The 21,543-nt window shown below is 42.4% G+C and overlaps 1 protein-coding gene across 3 annotated transcripts in view; it reads right to left on the reverse strand.

Annotated features, from left to right (window-relative positions):
* Window positions 1-21,543, reverse strand: part of Unc-115a (Uncoordinated 115a) — a 91,910-nt gene that overhangs the window by 15,503 nt on the left and 54,864 nt on the right. Inside the window, exons 2-8 of one of the 3 annotated variants that reach the window (XM_065236158.1) lie at window positions 17,559-17,869; window positions 17,162-17,475; window positions 16,731-17,097; window positions 16,339-16,404; window positions 1,125-1,645; window positions 748-1,061; window positions 519-610 (exon numbers count right to left, since the gene is read on the reverse strand). In XM_065236158.1, the coding sequence (XP_065092230.1) occupies window positions 519-610; window positions 748-1,061; window positions 1,125-1,645; window positions 16,339-16,404; window positions 16,731-17,097; window positions 17,162-17,475; window positions 17,559-17,869 (1,985 nt within the window). The remainder of the gene's footprint in view (window positions 1-518; window positions 611-747; window positions 1,062-1,124; window positions 1,646-16,338; window positions 16,405-16,730; window positions 17,098-17,161; window positions 17,476-17,558; window positions 17,870-21,543) is intronic. The other 2 variants (XM_065236159.1, XM_065236160.1) reach the window with 2 other exon arrangements.

Here is a 21,543-nt window from a genome sequence, read left to right on the forward strand (position 1 = left end):
ATAAGAAGTAACCAAATATGATTTTGTATGTAGGTTGGTAGGTACAAGAAAACAGAACTGGAATTTGATTCGTTTTACTACAGTAAAAGCAGCTTACAGGAACACCGTGAGCGGAACCAGATGTAGCGGAACTGAAGGTATGCGAACGAGGGGCCAAGCCGTAACCCGGTTTAGGTACTTGTCGTAAGGAACTCACCACTGCGTCGTTGTTAGTCGGTTAATGTGGGGGGTTAGTTTGAATCGTGTCAAAATTCGGACATGGTTAACGGTTAGTAGTTTGCATCGATGATAGGGTTAGTCCAGAAACCGGAAAGCGTGTTGTTTGCGTTTGAGGAAGGAAAAGACAAATGATCACACACACAGACCGTTAGTATGAAGTTAGTACTAGTCAACACAGATGGGTTAGTTGATGTTATTTTTTTGTTTTAATTTAGTTTGCACCACAAAAACTAGCCATAACCACCGAGACACTAGGGCAAGGACAAGCACGTCCGACCACTAGAGGGGAAGGCACTTACAGAGCTGTAACCGTTTCTTATCGACGAAGGTGGCAGCGTTGACGTTTTGAATCCGTATCCTGGCTTCGGAGGAGACCTATACGAGTGGATGGCTGTTTGTGGGCATTTTTTTATGTGGATGTTCGTTGGATGTAGTTTAAAAAGTGATTTGATTTGATTAAGAAAATAAAACATAATCAACTTAAGCCATGAACTCGACTGCACTATCGCTAGGATATGATTGGCTTACCATTGTAGCTGGGCGCGCTTCCGATGGCACGGCCGACGGAACCGCGGTAGCTGGTCGATCGATCGAAATATTCGTCTTCCACCGGTCGATGATGGTCCAGGTTTCGAGAGGGCGAGGCACCCACTGGCGATTCGTATCGCAGTCGGTAGGTGGGTTCCTTCGATGCCGACGGAGTGCGCGAGGCATTCCGTGGATCGAGGTTCTCCCGTTTCCAGTGTTCGTACTTCTTGTGTTCCTGGAGGTCCTTCAGAATGACCTTGCCCATACCGGATGATTTCAGTTTGCTCAGTTCCTCTTCTTCCTTTTGGAGCAGTCTGGGAATGGGAAACAAATAAAGTTTAGCAACGAGATAAACACACAGTTTTACTAATACTAACATTTCAGCCCGATTATCCTTATGTTCCTTGTTCTTCGCGTGATGGTCCACTTCGTCATCCGATTCGATGTTTTTATAGGAATCCGAATAACGTCGCCGCCGTTCCGGGTCCGTGTACGGATACGGTGGCGCCGGGAAGTCGTCCCGCTCAATCTTTGGTTTTTCGCCCGGTGGGGGCTTCTTCGCTCCCGGATAGTGACTCAGCTCGATCGGTTCTTCGTTGTTCATGCCGGGACTTTTGGGACGTGGTGTCTCCGAGCGGATGCTATCCACCAGCACTTTCATAGCGCTGCGGCTTCGCGAGTGGGACCGTGACCCGGAGGCCGAACGGTGCCCGCTGCCGTACTGGTTGGGCCGGTGGAAATGAGGCGACACCGGCGCCTTGTCGTACGGTTCGATCGGTTTCCTCAGGTAGTGCGGCTCGTCCGTCAGATAGCTGTAGGTGTAGATACGAGCGATATCCTCGAACCCGTGACGGTTGTACTCTCTCAGAATTAGCCCGGGGCTGGTGGTACGGTGATACTGTATTTTGGTGCGCGGAGGAAACAAATTCGATTAATGGGAAACTGTAGAAACGGTAGAATGTTATATCGTTGGATCGAAATTTGGAATCAGTTTCAATACAGATGTGTAGTTTTTTTTTCAATTGACAAACATGAAATATTTGTTCGAGAGACTACCTTGGAGTAGATCCACAGCTTCCCGGAGGAATCTTGAACAAAATTCGGGTCCTTCAAGTTTTAAGTCTAAGCCAACCAAATCCAGAGGTCGTCAGATTGATCACTAAAATCACTCAAAACAATTTTCTTAGCGACCAATAAGTGTACAATTTTTGGGTTGAATATACAGTGCTTTCCCGATTTTGTCTACCCCCGATTTTGTCAGCTTTTTTTTTTCAAATTTTGACAGCCTGAAGATTTTGCTGAACTTTTTGGTTTTTAAGCATGAATTCTCAAACATTTCTCTCCAAATGACGCTTAATTGTTTTGTCGCAACAATAACAGACGTTACTCAAATAAACCTCAATTATTGCGACACTGCACAGCTGTATGGAGTCCCTCCCGATAAAGGTAACTAGATGGCGGATAGAGCTGGGATGGCTGCAATACAAATTATGGGAAAATACCCCATTCAAGAAGAAGGTTTTGTGATCACCAAAATTAACGGAATATTCATACGCAATTGCTATGTACCCGATGGACGATGGAGCAGTTCCACGAGACGCTGGTTGGACTTACCGAAGAGCTGATCGGATGAAGACCGCTAGTCATCGGAGGAGACTTCAATGCTTAGGTAGTGGAGTGGGGAAATAGATGTACCAACGCAAGAGGGCACATTCTGCTGGAAGCTCTGGCGAAGCTGTTCAATAAAGGCACCACCACCACTTTTCGCAGAGATGACCGGGAATCCATTATCGACGTCACTTTATGCGGACTGCAGTCCGTCGCTGGTGGAAAACATGAATTGGAGAGTGTGTGAAGGATATACCCATAGTGACCATCAGGCAATCCGATAAGGCATCGGCCAACGAAATCCTGTGGCAGTAGAGAGGACGAGAACTTGCGACCTGAAGTGGAAGACGAGTTGACAGAATCGTTAGGGAGAGCATGTGACACGACCATGCCGAGGAAACTGGAGCTAAGTAACAGGCGGCCTCCAGCTTACTGCTGCAACGAGGCAATTAGCACCCTCCACACTAGTTAACCCCGGATCTGACGGGGGAAGAACTGGTAGCAGCACTGACAAGGGCGTGCGATACAACCATGCCTAGGAGAGCCTATCCCAGGCATGGCCACAGACCGGTGTACTGGTGGAGCGAGTCGATTGCTATCCTCAGGGCGTCTTGCCTCCAGGCGAGAAGGAGGATGCAACGAGCTCGTACGACTGAATCTCGCGAGGAACGCCGCGTCGCTCTCCGAGCGGCTAAGGCAGCCCTCAATAAAGAGATCGCCAGACGCAAGCGCGCGTGCTTTGACAGCCTATGCCAAAGCGCCAACACGAACCCATGGGGGGATGCTTACAAAGTGGTCATGGCAAAGACCCGCGGCGTGACGGCACCCCCGGAGAGATCACCAGCGGTACTGGCTCCGATCGTTGGGTTCCTGTTCCCGCGTAGGGACGTAGACTCCTGGCCGCGGATCCCAGGCGCGGATCAGGGAGAAGTGTCTAGAGTGACGAACAGTGAACTTGGCGGTATTGCCAGGTCGCTGGTGGTGGGCAAGGCCCCGGGCCCAGATGGGATCCCGGTTGTGGCTCTGAGGGCGGCCGTTGCGGAAAATCCAGACATGTTCCGTTCTGTTTTTCAGACTTGTCTGGACGTAGGCGTCTTCCCAGACGCGTGGAAGCGGCAGAAGCTGGTGCTGCTTCCGAAGCCAGGAAAACCCCCTGGGGACCCGTCAGCATACAGACCCATCTGTTTGCTGGACACCACTGGGAAACTGCTTGAGAGGGTCATCCTCAACAGGCTGTCGGCCTACACCGAAGGTGTAGACGGCCTGTCAAGCAGCCAGTACGGGTTCCGAAAGGGCAGATCCACGGTGGACGCCATCCGCGACGTCATCCAGACGGCAGAGGTGGTCCATCGGAAACGAAGGGGCATTCGCTACTGCGCGGTGCTAACCTTAGACGTGAAGAACGCGTTCAACAGCGCGTGCTGGGGGGCGATAGCCCGCTCGCTACACCAGCTCCAAATTCCCGGAGGGCTGTATAAGATTCTGGAAAGCTACTTCCAGAATCGTGTGTTGACGTACGACACAGAAGATGGCGAAAAATGCGTTAGAGTCACCGCAGGTGTGCCACAAGGCTCCATCCTGGGCCCGGTGTTATGGAACGTCATGTACGATGGACTGTTGAGGATAAAATTCCCGGTAGGCGTGAAAATTGTAGGTTTTGCCGACGATGTCACGCTGGTAGTCTGCGGGGAATCCCTCGAGGAGGTAGAGCTGACAGCGGTCCACTGCGTCAGGCTTGTGGAGGAATGCATGAGAACCAGGAAACTGGAGCTCGCCCATCACAAGACGGAAGTGGTCGTAGTCAACAATCGCATGTCAGTACAGCATGCAACGTTGACAGTCGGCGGAAGCACAATTAGGTCTGTGCGCTCTCTAAAACTCTTGGGGGTTATGCTCGACGATAAGCTCAGCTTCGGCTGCCACGTCGAGTACGCCTGCAAGAGAGCGTCTATGGCTGTGGGGGCATTATCCCGTATGATGTCAAACAGCTCGGCAGTGAATGCCAGTAAGCGCAGGCTCCTCGCTGGGGTCGTAGTATCTATCCTCAGATACGGCGGCCCTGCGTGGGCTGCGGTACTGGATATTGACTGCCACAGGCAGAAATTAGAGAGTACACACAGGCTAATGTGCTTAAGGGTGGCCAGTGCATACCGCACTATCTCGAGAGAGGCCGTCTGTGTCATAGCAGGGATGATGCCAATCAGCCTTATCATTAAGGAGGATGTGGCGTGTTATGACGCGAGGACCGTTCGAGGGGTGCGCAACAACGCGCGAGTTGTGTCGACCGCGAGATGGCAATTGGAGTGGGAAAACTCCACAAAGGGGAGGTGGACTTACCGCTTGATACCTTCCGTATCAAGCTGGGTCAACAGGCGCCATGGGGAAGTAAACTTCCACCTGACACAGTTCCTGTCAGGCCATGGCTGCTTTAGGAGCTACCTGCATAGGTTCGGACATGCAAGTACTCCCACCTGCCCCACATGTGCTGGTGTCGAGGAGACCGCCGAACACGTCGTGTTTGCCTGTCCACGTTTCGAGCCAGTATCGAGCGCTATGCTAGCGATATGCGGAGCGGATACCAGTCCGGACAACATCGTTCATAGGATGTGTGGTACCACCGAGAACTGGAGCGCGGTGGTGACTGCGGTCACCCACATAGTTTCGGTATTACAACGACAGTGGCGAGCCGAGCAGCAGTTACCTACTGCCCGACCAGATCGTTAGAGTATTGCTAGAGAGGCGCCATAGCGCTACAGCGGCCCCTCCCACGAAGTAATGCCTTCGGGCGGTTCCGGGGAGGCCAAGGGCCAAGCGCACAGGGTAAGGTTTAGTGGGTCGGGAGTGAAATTCTCCCATCCCCACACCCTGAGTTCCTTCTCAGGTGTCTGTGAGCAGATTCCCCCCTGTATAAAAAAAAAAAAAAAAAAAAAAAAAAAAAAAAAAAAAAAAACACTAGTTGCCTCAGAGCCAGAAGACGTGTTCAGAGAGCAAGAACAGAATCAGACAGAGAGGAACGTAGAGGAATGTTCCGAGCACATAAACGAGAGATAAAGCAGAGCAAGTCAAACTGTCAACTGGAGCTTAGTCGAGACGTACACCGTGTCGTGATGACGAAGATCAGATGTCAAGTCATGCCCGCTGAAATGTGCTTAGAGAACCTGAAAGTCATCGTGGAAGGACTTTTCTCGAAGCACGATCCAACGACCTGGCCTCCTACATCGTATGGAGACGGAGAGGGAGATAACGACGAAGTCACCAACAAGCAACTCGTAGCAGTGCCTGCTGGATACACTCGGAAAACTCTTGGCGGGGATCATCCTAAACAGACTGACGAAATGCACGGAGTGTGAGTGGGCAAGGATTGTCAGAGAGGCAATTCGGATTTCGAAAAGGAAGAGCAAAAGTGGATGCAATTCGGATAGTTGTCGAGAGAGCCGAGAAGGTGTCGATCGATCTTACGCCGCGATAACGATCGACGTCAAGAATGCGTTCAACAGCTCCAGCTGGGAGGCCGACGCTACTTCCAGAACCGGGTTCTGAACCACGAGCCAAATATGGGACAGAGATCGATTAGGATCACGCTGGGAATTCCACATTATCCTTGGTCCAACGCTCAGGAACGTGATTTAAAACGGCGGTCTAACGCTGAAGCTACCCAAACGAGTTGGATCGTTGGCTTTGCGGACGACGTCGCCTTACGGTAATAGGCAAGACGCTGGAATAGATGGAAATGTTGGTGACCGAGGCGGTCGACATGATTGGAAACCTAATGCATGAAGCAAAGCTGCAGATAGCCCACAACAAAAGCGAGGTGGTATTGATCAGTAACTTTAAAGCGCTGCAGCGGTCAGAAATAAATTAGGAGTGATGGTCGACGACCGTTTGGCTTCGAGCTTCGACCTACGAGAAGGCGTCGAAGGCCATCAACGCGGTAGCCAGAATCATACCGAACATCTCGGGACCAAGCAGTGGCAAGAGACGACTGCTGGCTACACTCAAAGATAAATTAAATCAAAAAAGCTTAAAAAGTATGCAGATTCCCGCTTCACCTTATTGAGTCCGAGCCATGATTACGATGAACATTTTTCAATTGGTCCTATCTGCTTTGATCGATTCTCTTCATCGACTTTCTTTTTTTCATAACCACTGCTATGCAAACAGATTTCGCGCTAATTCTACCACATGGTTTGATAAAGGAGGTTCTTTATCTAACGTCCAAAACGTCAAATACAACAGGGAAGAGAATCGAACAATGCAGATAGGACCTATTGAAATGTTTATCTAGATTACTTCGGTAGTAGTCATGTATGATTAAAATCGAAATAATCTTTCCAGTATTAAATTTTATTCTTTTTCAATACTGATACATAATCAAAAAAGATTAAAATTCAATCAAAAATTATTAAAATATAATCAAAAATGATTAAAAGTTATTTAAAAAAAGATAATCTACAATCTTATCAACCATGATTAAACTGGGATTAATATCAGATGCTTATTTTTTAGAAAGAGAGGATTAATTTTTAATCATTCGATATGATTAAACTGAGTTTAATGTCAAATTGATTAAATTTCAAGCAAAATGCGAATAGTTCAATTTATCAGTGTAGTGTATTTTCGTTGATACTGAGATATGGAGGTTCAGCCTTGGTTGCAGCGATGAAAACCAAGCGGAATTAAGGAAACCGAACAGTACGTACCGGCTCAACAAACCGTACGCAAACTTTTCAAGACGTTTGGTGTAGCCTTTGTTGTAAGAATAGTAAAAATTTATCAGTAATTCCATTAATAGTGGATAAATAATGGTTAAACTTGATTTCAAAATCATTTTGATGGTTAAAATATTGAAAAAGAAAATTTCCCGATTTTGTCAGCCCATAATTTCAGATGGGGTTGCATTTCTGAAATTTTTCCAGAAACTTCTTAAGCACCAGACATTGTTAACACGCAGAGAAAATTATTTTTCTTCTTATAATTCCTTTAATTCTTTTAAAGGTTTATTAAGGAGATTTTTAGCCGAAGGCTAGTTTATCTCACATCTTAATTCCTTTATTTAACGTCAATCTCTGTTCCACAATCGAATGCCAATCACCGAAGGACATCGATTGCCATCCACACCAGGGTAGATATCGTACCCATCATCCACATGGGCCGGGACCACTGAGAAAGTTCTACAAATATATTGTTGACTCACGATTATGATCTAACGTGTAAGCACCATAGTGCTGAAAAAAATCATTTCTTATACACTCGACTTAGCTGAAAATGAAGACAACCTTAACTGATAGACCAACTACCTGCATGAATTTGGATTTTGACATAAAAGCATAGGTCAAGAGAACCTCTGAGTATCGAAGTCAACATTTGTTTTCTTCATTCGTGGCTGGATGTTCATTATCGCCTCCGCTGTTGTCAGTATTAATATTCGTCTTCATCTTGGTGGGGATGATTTTGAGGATCAAATTTACATAAATTTAGCGCTGTAGAACGTGTCATGTTCACACTTAATTCAGATCACTGAAGTCGGTAGGTTGTTACCGGGTTTTTGAACTTCAGAACAAGTCGGTAAAATTTTCAAATGACCGTTACACATGAGAAATCAAGAAAATTTGTAAATTTTATTTTTCATCAAACTGAAAAATCGAATTAAATTTTCTAATAATTGGATTTTCCATTGATTTTTAAACTTTTACCGAACATTTATGTAGTTCAAATTTTACCGAACGACGGAGGCTTGGATTAGTGTGTTGGTTTTAACCTACACACAGATCGATGGCAAATTATTGCCTCATGCTGAAATCATTATAACATCTAGGTTTTAGGCTCCGGGGTCAACAATTGATCAGTGCCCTATGTTGAACGGTTTGATGATCTAACTCGTTAATTTACAGCTTTCGATGCGGAATTTTGACATTTCTATGCGTAAAACATTCTAATGAAACATAATATCTTCTTGATATACGGAATTCTCAATATGGGTGATAAATTGATCACCCTAAGCCTTTCCTTCCCAGAAAATTTTTCGTTGTTTTGAGAAACAAATTTTTTTTTTAATTGTGTTCTCAAGAACAAAATGAACGAGAATAATGAGCACATGAAGAAGCTTAAATAAGTATCTATACTGACTATTTAATTGGTAGATTGACAAACATGAGACGGAATTGTGCATCACCCGTGCTTCCATGAGACAGAGAGGATGGCCTATCTTACCTAAATTTAGCGTAATTTCTGTCGTAAGAAGGATCTACGTGTTTATTCGAGGATCGAAGTGTGCTCTGCTTCTGTAAGGACGTGAAAAATGTCCAAGTGTCAAATTTTAGGCTCCATTTTTTTCTGTGATTGATTTTTTCATCGCGTTTTAGCCCGAAACAATGTGCCGCTGGATAATATAGTTCTAGAAAAGAACTTTAGTGCAAAGAAATTACAAGTGATCGGGTGAAATGCAATTCAAAGTCGTCAGAGCTGTTATAAGGTGATTGGCAAGCTAACCCGATGATTCTGATTGGAGGCGGATGTGCAAGAGTTTCTTTGAAGATCCGATGGAATGCGTGTTGAGCTAGAATTAGAAAAGACCACGCTGAAGGTGGCTGGGTTTGATTCCCGGTCCGGTCTATGAATTTTTCGGGTTGGAAAATTTCTCGACTTCCCTGGGCATAGAAGTATGATTGGACTTGCCACACAATTATACCAATGCAAAAATGGTACAGGCATCGAAAGCTCTCAATTAATAACAATGGAAGTGCATCTAGCAAGTTGAGAGCACGCAATAAGCTAATATTCGATATGCAATAAGCTTGAAATGCGAAGAAGAAGAAGAAGAAGACGTTTGATGTTTTGTTCTTGAAAGTTCATGTGCTCATGATTTGCCTGAAGAATTTTTGAACTAGTTTGGAAATAACCCGGAAAGTCCTAGAAGTACCTTTGGTTCAACAGTAGTGCAGCAGAACAGTAAGAGTACAAAATTATGAAAATGACTGAGATCTTCCCTTTATTTTCATTTATAAGTTCTTATATTTTTTAATATATTTTCATTCTATTACTCTCTACTGAAATCAAGTTCTCACCTGTTTGTGTACAGCGTTGTAAAATTTTGCGAGGTTTTATGAAGCACACAAAAAGCAAAGTTCGCGAGTCATTGGCCTTTATTACCGATGTGACTTCACGGTGAAGTGACAACTTGTCACTCATGGTGAAGTGATTCCCATTTGATCACTTCACTTCGTTTTCACCGTAAAGTGACACCCGAAAAAAGGGCCATTGTGAGTTTTAGCGAACTTTTCCTGTAGATTGATTAGAGACCCGCTTTTTCTCAAGGGAAGATATAACTAGGGTTCCTTCCTCCATTTCCTTTCTCCTACGGCCTTTTATTCAATGTTTCTCTTTTCAGAAACCGAGTAATGGCGCTATAACCATAATGGGCTAGGACAAGAGTTAGTGCTCATGTCCCAACCACTCGAGGAAAATTGAGCATCACTAACTTTTTTAGATTAGATGCTCCCAACGAGCAATCATTTATAAATAACAATAAAGGGTGTCCACGATGAAATTGCCACACATAAAATTGATTCGCAAAATTCGAGTTTTCATCCGATTGCCATCAAATTTTCAGGGATTGAGAAATAACTATTAAACTTCATTTTACTATTTTACTCGTATTTTATTTACAGTCCATACGCAAATGCCCGCACCTTGGCCTTAACCCCGGCCATAAGATTCTGCACAACCTGTGAATCAACCGTTTTTTGAATGTAAACCCATACTTTCTTCAGTTCCTCGACTGTCTTCACTACCTTAGGTCGTTTAAGAAGGTGCTGCTTCATAATCGCCCAGTACTTCTCGATGGGGCGGAGCTCCGGAGTGTTGGGAGGGTTGAACATTTTCGGCACGAAATTGACCTTATTGTCCGCATACCACTTCAGCACGTCCTTGGAGTAGTGGCAAATCCGGCCAGAAGATTGTTGGGACGTTGTGGGCCTTCAGGAGACGAAGCAGCCGCTTCTGGAGGCACTTTTTTATGTACACCGTACACCGTTCATCGTGTCCTGGGTCACGAAAGGTGCACTCCGCTTCCCGCACGTGCAGATGGCTTGCCAAACCAGGAATTTCTTCGCAAATTTGGACATCTTCTGAGAGCGGACATGCTCCGGAACGCTGAACTTATCCTTGGCCGTGAAAAACAGGTCTGTTTGAAGTCGGCCTTCACATATGTTTCGTCGTCCATGATGCAGCATTCAACTTTCGTCAGCATGTTGAGGTACAACTTCCTGGCACGGGTTTTGGCGGACTTGTTCTCCTTCTCGTCGCGATTAGGGGCCTTTTGTACCTTGAACGTTCGAAGCCCAGCCTTAGTTTTGGCCTTCTGGACAAAACTTCGGCTTAGGTGCAGCTTCTTAGCCACATCCCTAACGGAGGCGTTCGGATTTCGGTTGAAGACCCCAACTACGCGGTTGTGATTTTTGGTGTTGTACGGAATACTTTTTCCTTCACTTCTGGGCTTCCGATCGGTGGTCAATTGTTCCTCGAACCGCTTAATCACTCGCGACACCGTGGAATTCGCGATTCCCAACGTTTTAGCGATGGAACGATGCGAGAGATCCTTGTTCTCGTGATGAATGCGCAAGATTTTATCACGCACGAGCTGTTCTTTCGACTCAATTTCCGCGAGTTTTGATCACAGGACTTTAAAACTTGCAGGATGTAAATAATGCACTATGAACTAAATCCACCCAAATTTTCATTAAATTCTACCCAACGGTTAAAAAGTTAGAGCAATTTCATAGTGTGGCAATTTCATCGTGGACACCCTTTACAGCGGAACGTACGGTACGAGATGTCCACGTTTCATCAATTTATTGGATTATGAAGCATCTTGCTCCTTAAATGTTGCACAGTTGGCCTAGCCGTTTTGATATATTTTGCGCATCTCTGATGTTCAAAATATACCAAATAAACAAGAAAGAGGATGGAGGTATATCTATCGTTTTCCGGGATGCTTTCATGAACTGGCTGTGTTGGTGTTAGATTAGATAAGAAGAAGGATCTACGTGTTTATTCAAATCCAACACATATGAAAGGAACACATCTTAGTCCTTGTTACTTTGTATGCCTTGTTGATAGTGATAAGTCCTCGGATTGCGAAGAGATGAACCAGCCTCTGGCTGAAAGTCTCGCTAATAAAGATAACCTAATTTAACCTAGGGTTTCCTGGACCGAGGATGATCTTGAAACAAGGAAAAAACTAGTTAGTTAGTCTTCACTAGACAGGGAGAGGAGCGGACTGGCTGGTGTGAGCCAAACGAACAGTTAAACCCAGAGCCAATCGAGCAGCGCCTATCTTGATTGCATTGGCAGTGTTGCTAGAAATCACCTAGGCATAGGTTGCCAGGGCAGTTTATTTTGAATCCGCTCCTCTCTTATACTAGACCCTCTCTAGTCTTCACCTATGTGAATCCTAAGCTTCTGTTCGTTGTTCCCTAGTTTGAAGTGGTTAAGACTAGAGTTCTGATGCATGGTCATTATCGGTGCCATTGCTTGTTTTTGTTGCTAAGGATTCCAATTTTGATTGACAAAAAAGTGCGCCTTTGGAGGGTGTTCCAACACTCCGAAGGGTATAAATAGCGGGACCGTTCAATTAGAATCGATTCCTTGCGATGAAGGCAAGAATGACAACTGTATCAAAACCGAATACTTCATCATTTCTCAATATTGATGGAGTAATACGACATGCACTAAATTAAGGACACGGGATATACCGCTTTCCCCCGAAGAACGCGTTACCCACTGAGTTGCACCCACCGCTTTGTCTCGGTGGGTTTTCAACCAAGCGCTCTGATTTTCTGCGAGTGACTAGTTCTCCATTGACCCTACCACGCATGGAAAATCATTTGCATTCATTTCGTACATTCATTTACATTCATTTGCCCCTAACTTTTTTCATCAACAGAATACCGCAAAATGGTTCAAGAAGCTTTTGTAGGTTTTGTTATTAGCTACAACTTTTTTTAACAACTTAAATCCGTATCTCTTATGTATGACGAACCAGAGCGAACAGAAGCCACTACTGTTTTTCAGTGAATGTCATTCACTGAAAAACAGTAACAAGTTCTGCCCGCTCTAATTCGTGATGCATAAGAGATACAGATTTGAGTCATGGGCAAAAGTTGTAGCTTATAACAAAATCTACTAAAGCTCTATACATCATTTTGCGGATTGCTGTTGATGAAAAAAGTTAGAGGCAAATGAATGTAAATGAATCCACGAAATGAATGCAAATGATTTTCCATGCCTGGACCCTACTAACATGCAAAAAATCAGACCGACTGGTTGAAACATAGCTAAAAATCTCACCACAAACTTTACCTGAAGAATAAACTTCTAATATTTAAATATTAAGACCGGCCCTGCTTTATGCTGTGCCAATATGGTCTAGATCTTGCACTACCAGGAAAAAAAGCACTTCAAAGGATTAAGAACAAAGTTCTGAAGATGATTTTGAAGTTGCCTCCCTGGTACACAGTCCTACCAAAATACCTAGAATTTTGAGACTTTAGAACAAATCTAGATAGAGCTGGAATTAGGGCGTTACAGCTTTTGTAAACAATGATTTCATTTCTAACAGAATTGCTGCAAACATAAATTGTTCATACGCAACATATAGGTACAGCCCGAGTCCCATAGCCAGGGGGGCTATAGGGCTGAAGCCTCGTTCATAAATTATTTTATTATAACAGGGTGTCTACTCAATCCAAGGAATCAAATTCTCTGAGTTTTCCAGGTTTTTCCAGGTCGGATGAAAAAAATTCCAGGTGCATACAAATTATACACATTATTATTTTATCGAACCCCCCTGTTTGCTGGTGTTCACACTGCTTGCACATGTCGAAAGAACTGTCAATTTAGATTTCAAAACAAAACTGTATCAGGAATCAAAAGTAAATACTTCCATCATGAATTACCGGAAAATTGCTCTAGTTTTGGCAGACGTATTTGCTTTTATTATTTTAAATAAAATGAGAAAGAGAAGGTGAACTTTGTGGAGTAGGAAATGGTTGCTCAGGAGGAACACCGGCAGGGATTTGGCTCATCTTGTCCATCAAGAGCTGCGATATGAAGATGAAAATGGATTTCAAAACTTCGCCAGGATGTCGATACCAACTTTAAACAAGCTAGTGGGAAAAGTTCTCACTAGATATACATGATTCCTTGAGTTCTGAAAATTTCTGTTAACAACTCAATTCTGCAAGGTCTTCAAACCTTCTGACGTCCCTGAAGTTTTGTTTCTGTTCTCCGGTAAAATTTCCTTAAAAATCAACAATCTTTCCTGACAATCTGCAAATGTCTCGGTAGTTCTACAGATTTCTTTGAAGTTCTGTGTGTTCTTCAGAAGTTCAGCAATTTTTCCTAAAAACCTACAAAGTTCCTGAATCCCTGAAGATTTAAGATCCTTGAAGATCAACAATTATCTCTGATGTTCACAACATTTATTGGAACAACTACAAACTTCTCGAAAGTTCTGTAATTTTCTCTGCAGATTGTAATTTTCTCTGCAAATATCTCTGAACATCTATACAATTTTCTAAAGAATTAAATGATTATCTAGAAATTTTTGAACTTTCCGGAAGTTTTAGGAAGTATTCTGAAGTTTTTCTAATTTTTCTGAAGCTGTGCAAATATCTCTAAAGATCAGCGAACTTACCTGAAGTTCTGTGAATGTCTTTCAAAATCCAAGAACCGCAGTAAAATTCTGAAAATTTATTTAAACATCTGCTAATTTTTGAGTAGATTTACGACCTACTCTCTGAACTTTTCTAAAGTTCCTAAAATTTATTTCAAATTCTGTAAAGTTTTCTGAAGTACTGTATTTCTGCTCTTAAGATCTACGAACTGCCCTGAAGTTCAATAAATTTCACAGTAGATCTACGAACTTTTCTAAAGTTATTTAAATTTATTTGTGGAGTCTAGATCGGCGAACTTTCCCGAAGATCTGCGAGTTTTGCTGAAGTTTTGCAAATTTTTCTAAAAACGTACGAATTTTCTGACGTTCTACAGACTTCTCTTAAGGTCTACGGACTTCTCTGAAGTTCTTTAGATTTATCTATTTCCGATTTCCATGGAGTTCTGCAAAATATTGTACTTTTGTACTTCGCTGCGATTTGTTTTTGGAATTGAGGTGCTTTTCTGACATTTAACGAATTTTTATGAAGATCTCACATTTGTGTGAAACTGTGAAACTTTCCGTCAAATTCCTGCAAATATCTTCAAAGTTCTGTAAAGTTGTCCTAAGCTCCGTAGCTCTATTCCCAAGATCTACAAAAAAAACTTGAGGCTCCATTAATTTCTCAGTAGATCTGCAAACTTCTCTGATGTTTTGTAAATTCCTCTAGGGTTACCCTGAAGATTTGAAAATTTCCTTACCTTAAGTTGTCAAAATTTATCAGAAAATATTTGAGCTTCCTTGAAGTTTTAAATGTCTCTCTCAAGATCTACAAATTTTCCTGAAATCGTGTAAATATTTTTTTTAATCCCTGAAGTTCTGCAATTTTTACTGAAGATCCATTAACATTTCTGAGATTCTTGTGATTTTTTCAGAAGTCCTGTGATTTTTTTCAAAGTTCTGTAGCTTTGTTCTGAAGATCTACGAACTTTTGTGATGTTGAATAATGTTTCGAGGATCTCCAAACTTCTGTGAAATACTTTATATTTCACTGTAGATTCTTGGACTTGTCTGAAGTTATGTGAATTTCCCTGAAGATTTGTAAAATTTCGCTTATAGTTTTACAAATTGATTTGAAATTATTTTTGCTTGCTTGAAGTTTTGAAAATTTCTTTGAACATTTATCTGAAGATCTACGACCTCTCTTGTGATTTTGTTTTTATGAATTTCTGTTAATAACTTTTAATTTGTTTGTAGTTCTGTTCTCAAGATCTACGAACTACCCTGAAGCTCAACAAATTTCTCAGTAGATCTCCGACCCTCTCTGAGGCTCAAAAACAAATTCTATGTAGGTTCTCAGACCTGCTGTCTGGCATGCTTATTCTTATACAATACATGCTTCGTATGCTTCCTTTTGACGGTTGCCAGTCTCTCTTTTTCGGCTGTTTCCTTTTTACGACGATTTTGATCCTCCACATACAAATCAGCGAAGAGCGAGCGTGACAAGAATCTCTGAATGAACTTGTCTCGTTCGCACACGTTGTCTTAGCTGTCAGATGCTTGTCAAGTTCAGTGTCCTTAAGAAACGTTTCGAGAAACTGAACGAAAAACTTCTTTTGAATTACGAATGAAGTGATAATTGGAAAATTCCCTGAGTGGAACCAAAATTCCCTGAATATTCCAGGTTTTTCCAGAAAAAATAAAATTCCCTGTAAATTCCCGGTTTTCCTGGTTTTTTTTCAGGTAGTAGACACCCTGTATAATGTGAAAAATAAAAAACCTTACCCAGGTAACAGATATCCATTATCTTGGGTCAGATTTTTTCACATGATGACAATAATTTCGGGGGGAGGGGCGCTTCAGTCCTGTGGCTACGTGCCTGAGTCGGACTCGATTATCGGTAACTGGCAACAACAACTCAATGATACAAATCAACATTACTGAACAGATGGGGGATTGTTTTCTCTGTCCGATGGTGATGTTACTTTGCGTTATTGAATGGTCGTTTGCTAGAAATCGGCGATGGAAGTAACAAAAGCAGTTGCCGATAACCGAGTCCGACCTGTATGTTTAAAGTTACTATCATCTAGTTACTAGTCAATCATCATTAAACTTGTGCAATTTGCTATTATCAAAACTGATTCCAGAATTTGCTACCAACGTAATATTTCTAAACCCAATGGAATGATAAGTGAAAGATAAGTGTTGTAGAGCAGTCAACTTAAACAAATCGATTAGACATAACCGGGGAGGAGGGAGTGTGTAGGTATGGTAAAGATAGTGGTAAAGCAACTGTGAAACGGAAAATGAAAACAAGGAACAAAACTAACCTTTCTATGCGTGTAAGGACTATAAACAGAACCACTCAAACTTGGTGTTTGTGAAGGTAACGAAAACTGAAAAAATAAGTTAGAAACAAACCCAAAGTGCACAAATTACTTTTTCATGCTGCGTCATAAAACTAAAATAAACTTAACAATATAACGGTGGGATAAAAGTAAACGGACTGCAGTTGACCCATCAAGTGGTTGCGCCTAATATTTGACGTTAATCGAAACCGAATCGATCAAATGCAGTCCCAAAACTAAATAATTAATAAATGAAAACGTTACAAAAAAAAATTATGTAAATAAGAAGCATCGAATTAAACAAAACTAGCGAAAGTGAATGCTTCTCTCTATTGTCTCTCTAAGCCGGTCCAACCCCGAGCCCACTCCCGTACCTGAATTTCACTCATTGCACTTGTACTGGTTCGGTCGAACTCGGTTTCCGTGGTGAACCCGTTGGTTTCGACCCCGTTCAGTATGCCGGACTCGGACGACGGCCCGGGGCCACATCGCGGGTGCCATATTGCACCACCCTGCAGGTACATTTCTTCGCCATCTCCGAACGGATCGCCGCACTTGGTACACCGGGCGCACGTCGGGTGGAAGTGATGATTGTCACCAGCCTGCAGCACCTTACCGCTAATGTACCGGTTACAGTAGGCACACTTGACCCCAAACGATTTCTGGAAGTCCTTCTCACAGTACGGAACACCATCCTTGCCCATGTACTCGCCGTTCAGTGTGACACCGCACGCGTTGCATCTGGAGATGAGTGGAATTTTTACATGAGATCACCGAACTTTTCGACTTGCATCAGGTTACTCACTTGAAGCACCAGATGTGCCACTGCCGATCGAGCGCGATCAGCGCTTGACCTTCCTTCAGCTGTTGGTGGCAGCCGGCGCATTCGTTCGGATCGATGTCTTTGCTATTCTGCTGCTTTCGGATTGCTTCCTGGTGGTGCTGAAGGGTAGCTGCCTTGGTCGGGCTGGAGGTAATTTCTTTGATCGTCTTCTGTTCCTGCACCTGCTCGATCTGTCGCTTTGGTGACGCTGCTGCAGAGGGCGTTGTCTGTGGAGCGGTCGCCACTGGACCCTTGACACAGCTCTCGCAGAGAACTTCCTTGCCAGTGTTGGTAACCTTGTGATAAATCGTTTGTTTTGAGAAATACAATCGTTAAGTATCAACCCAATTTGGGGAGGGGTGACGACAAGAACACCTACCTTGCTGCCCGACTGGAACGCCTGTTTGCACTTGCTACAGGTGAAGCACTTCTGATGATATGTGTTGCCCATGGTGGACACGACCTCACCCTCCACGTACTGGTTGCAGGCGGCACACTTGGTACCGTACAGCTTCTGGTAGTCCAGGGTGCAGTAGTAGGCGCCATCCTTCGAGAAGAAGCCGCCCGTCGCCAACGATTTGTTGCATTTGGTGCACTGGAAGCACGTTTTGTGGAAATATCGGTCCGAAACACGCAACACCTCGCCGGAGCATTTTTTCTGGCATTTGCTGCACTGGATCTTGGTTTTACCTGTCGCAAGAGAAAACAGAGGAGAGTAATTACTATCGATTTTCCGAAGTTCTGCGCGTGGTTGTTTATGTTTTTTCGCGCTGCTGGTGAATCATTGCATTCAGACTCGGATTTATTTTTCACACCCAGTGAGGTGTTTTCGAGCTGCGTTCCATCCAAGTCCATAAATAAACGCGGAACGAGATTACGTAAGACACTTCCTCGCCCCAGAAGGGAAGGCGCTATCTATGGATCTTCACTACGTCAGGGAAGCGTGAATGTATGTAAGCGAGGTTCAACGCGCTGCCTGATGGATGGCCTGTAGTAAGCAGCGCCGACGACGGCAGCGTGATACACATTCCATGTTGGGAAAATTGGAATGTTCCTTCCTATACCAGGCTGTATCGAGAGAGTCTTGCTGCACGTGCAGATTTATGGGATGGGAGTCGCGCGATTCCGGGTCGTTTGGTGGCTGTTTATAGCCAGATGATAACGAGCTCAACCAATTAGAATGTAATGTTATTCGCAATAAGTGATGTAAGTGATAAGTGATGTAGTACAAGCAAGAGAAGAGAACCTATACGAGTGTTACTTCCTCAAAGTTTGATAACGGATTTTCAAGGGCGCGAAAATAATTTACATACGGTAAGGTGGGGCAAGATGGGTCATCTACTTGATTTATTTATCTTTTTGTTTTTAAACATCAACAGGACAATGTAGACACAATGCTGGTTTCAAAAAGTAAACCATCATTGGGTTTGCATTGAAACTGTTGGTATTGATAAACAAATAAATTAATAAATGCACTAGCTGACCTATTTTGCGCCACCTTACCCTACTTGTTTATGCTCGATGTTAGATTCTTCTACGAAGAAGATGATATCATCACAATTAATGGTATTCATAATCACCGAGCGACGCTATAAGCAAGGGTCAGAGAAGATCAAATTTAGCATAGGAAACAAGTTATTATTATTGTTGATGCCTCCTAGCTGGCCAGATAACGACCGAAACGAAAACAAAAACAATAACAAACGAACTGAAACTATTGGAAATTTAGTAAATAAAATGAGTCTGGAGAACATGCAACTGATACAGTGATATCGATCTGAAAATGCTACTGATTTCAGCACAATTGATTGTCTAACTAAACAAACGCAGTGGTTTTCAACCTTTTCCGTTCCAAGCACCCTTTTCCAAAAATTCCAAACCGCACTTCCCCTTCCAGAAAAAATACAGTAATGACTCGATTTTGTCAGCCACTCCGCGCATCAGACTTTTGTCTTTCAATAATTTCACAGAACCGTAATTCCAACTCTTTCTCATTAATCTTCAAAATGGACCCAAGAATGTCAAAGTGTTTCTCGCACTCAGACAAGTATTTCACGAAATGGGTCCCAATAATTAACTTTTAGTGTTTTATTAACATTCAACACACTGAGATTATTTCACAGATTTCACCGAATGTTCAGCTGTTGAGATTTCGGTGAAATTTAACAGAAATTCTTTTACATTCGCCACGAAAAACTGTTTGTTTACGACTTATGAGAACAACCCAATTTTAAGTTTAGTTACTCATAATTGCCAAAAGTGCAGGAACTCAGCGATGAGTAAATTTGTCTCTTGTTTATCTGTGGAAAAAAAACCTAAAAAATCTGACGAAAAAAAAATTCTCAGTCTAGGAGTAGTACCAATAGACTGAGTGAATCCAATTTTTACTTTTCTCATATTCGGGAAGTTTTTCCTGGACAAACCTTGAAAAATATGAGGCAAATTTACTCATCGCTGAGTTCCTGCACTTTATTTCAGGCATAACATTTGATAACGGCACAAAAGCTTTTGTAAACAAACTTTTTTAAGGCCATTTACACGCGAAGCGAAGTACGCTCACAAGTAACAAGTAAAGTAAAATAACCTGACATCATCTTGAAAACAAGTCTTGTTATTCCAGATATCATTTGGTTTTCAGATGTTATCGCATAACTAATATAGTTATCAACCTCGACTAATTTTGTTATCAGTTGGTATTATGAAAGAATATGAAATGATGCAAGGTTAGTACAAAACTTAAAATATTATCCACGGTGAGAAAATAAAACACTGCCAATCATATTTCAGTTATCAGCGTAAGGCTACAATACCAAATCAATAAAATAATTTGGAATTTCAATAAAGAAATTGGCATGAATCACTGGATTTGTTATCAGGAAGTTTTCAATGATAACTAATTCAGTTATTTTGGTGATACCCCAGAAGTATTCTTTTGTTATAATTGTTGTTATGTTGGCTGTTTATTCAACCACAGCAATAACATGTTCAGTTATCAAATCGTGATCACCGGGTATCAGAACTTGTTATCAATTTGGTATAATCCTTTGCTCGGGTACATATCGACCCATCAACTCATGAACCGGGGAACGGATCATACAATAAAAAGAACACGACCGTTCCTTTTTTCTCGAATATCGCTAATTGATTTCGGTATGGATACTCGCTTTACTAGATTTTATTGTGTTGTAGAATATCACCTTGTTCTTTTACAGATTATTTACATAAATTGGTACTAGAACGGTACGGCATGCAAGGTCATTGAAATCCAATCAGCTGGATGAAACAGATTTCATCGAACATCATTCCTAATCTTGTTAGGCAACTCACTAAGTAAGCCACCTTCAATCTGACCGATCCCCCTTGTTCGCTGCGCACATCTGTCGCGTTCCAGTCGGGTCGCTACCAAGAACCATTTTCTTTGGGTCGTAATCCGACATTGTTACGATGTGCCCAGCCCACCGTAGTCGTCCGATTTTCGCATTCGATCTAAATTTCTTAACCTACAAACCTTCTGCAATGCTACAATTTATTTTCTACGTGATTCAACAATTTCCGAGCTTAATCCAATCCTTTAAAAATTGGTTTAAAATTGAGACCAAATCAGAAACGATTCAGGAAATTCCTAATTGAGGTGACACTTTTCAAAGCAGATTCAAAACTGAGTCTGAACTTTTTTGAAGTGAGTTCAAACTTGCAGCGTTTGGTGGGGCAATGGGAGCGCAAGTCAATCCAAAGCCAAAGGATAAAGGAAGGGTAATGGCTGAATAGTCTATGCGGACCACTTGAACGCCATGGGATAAGAAAGGGATTGAAGAGGTCGGTTATTGGGGGGTTTTGAGGAAATGACACATAGTACTAGATTTGTGATGCAAAATGTAAAGAAACCGAAAATCCATCTCCCACTGATTCATCCTTTCACATATATACCAAATTGATATTTTAAAGCAACCATCAAAATAAACAGATAATATATGAAAAGGCTAGTTGCCAGTTGCTTTAAAGGCTAGTTGCCTCCCTACGCGGACCCCCCGCATCCTAACTTTTTTGCTAATCTACTAAATGTTATTAGGTTGTCTAAATTTTCTTATTTAAGTTCTTTTGATGATAATGACTAATGAGAGACTAATTTAATAAATAATTGAAATCTCTAATTCACCTAATCAATCATAACTCATGCTTTATTAAGTACCTGGACTTGTGCATGTAATCTAAAATTTAACGTGTTTCAAGTAAGTTTGACTTTGACCTATATTTATTATATCTTAGTTCGACCCAGGTGACACCTTCAAGTGACTAAAATGCTTCACTTTGAAGTTAGTTTCCTAGCTGATTTTTAAATTACATTACATGCCCCAACTACGCTC

This window comes from Ochlerotatus camptorhynchus, unplaced genomic scaffold, assembly GCF_037179485.1.
Source record: "Ochlerotatus camptorhynchus isolate MF236.1 unplaced genomic scaffold, CSIRO-AGI_Acam_v1.1 ptg000530l, whole genome shotgun sequence".
NCBI classification, from domain to species: Eukaryota; Metazoa; Arthropoda; class Insecta; order Diptera; family Culicidae; genus Ochlerotatus; species Ochlerotatus camptorhynchus.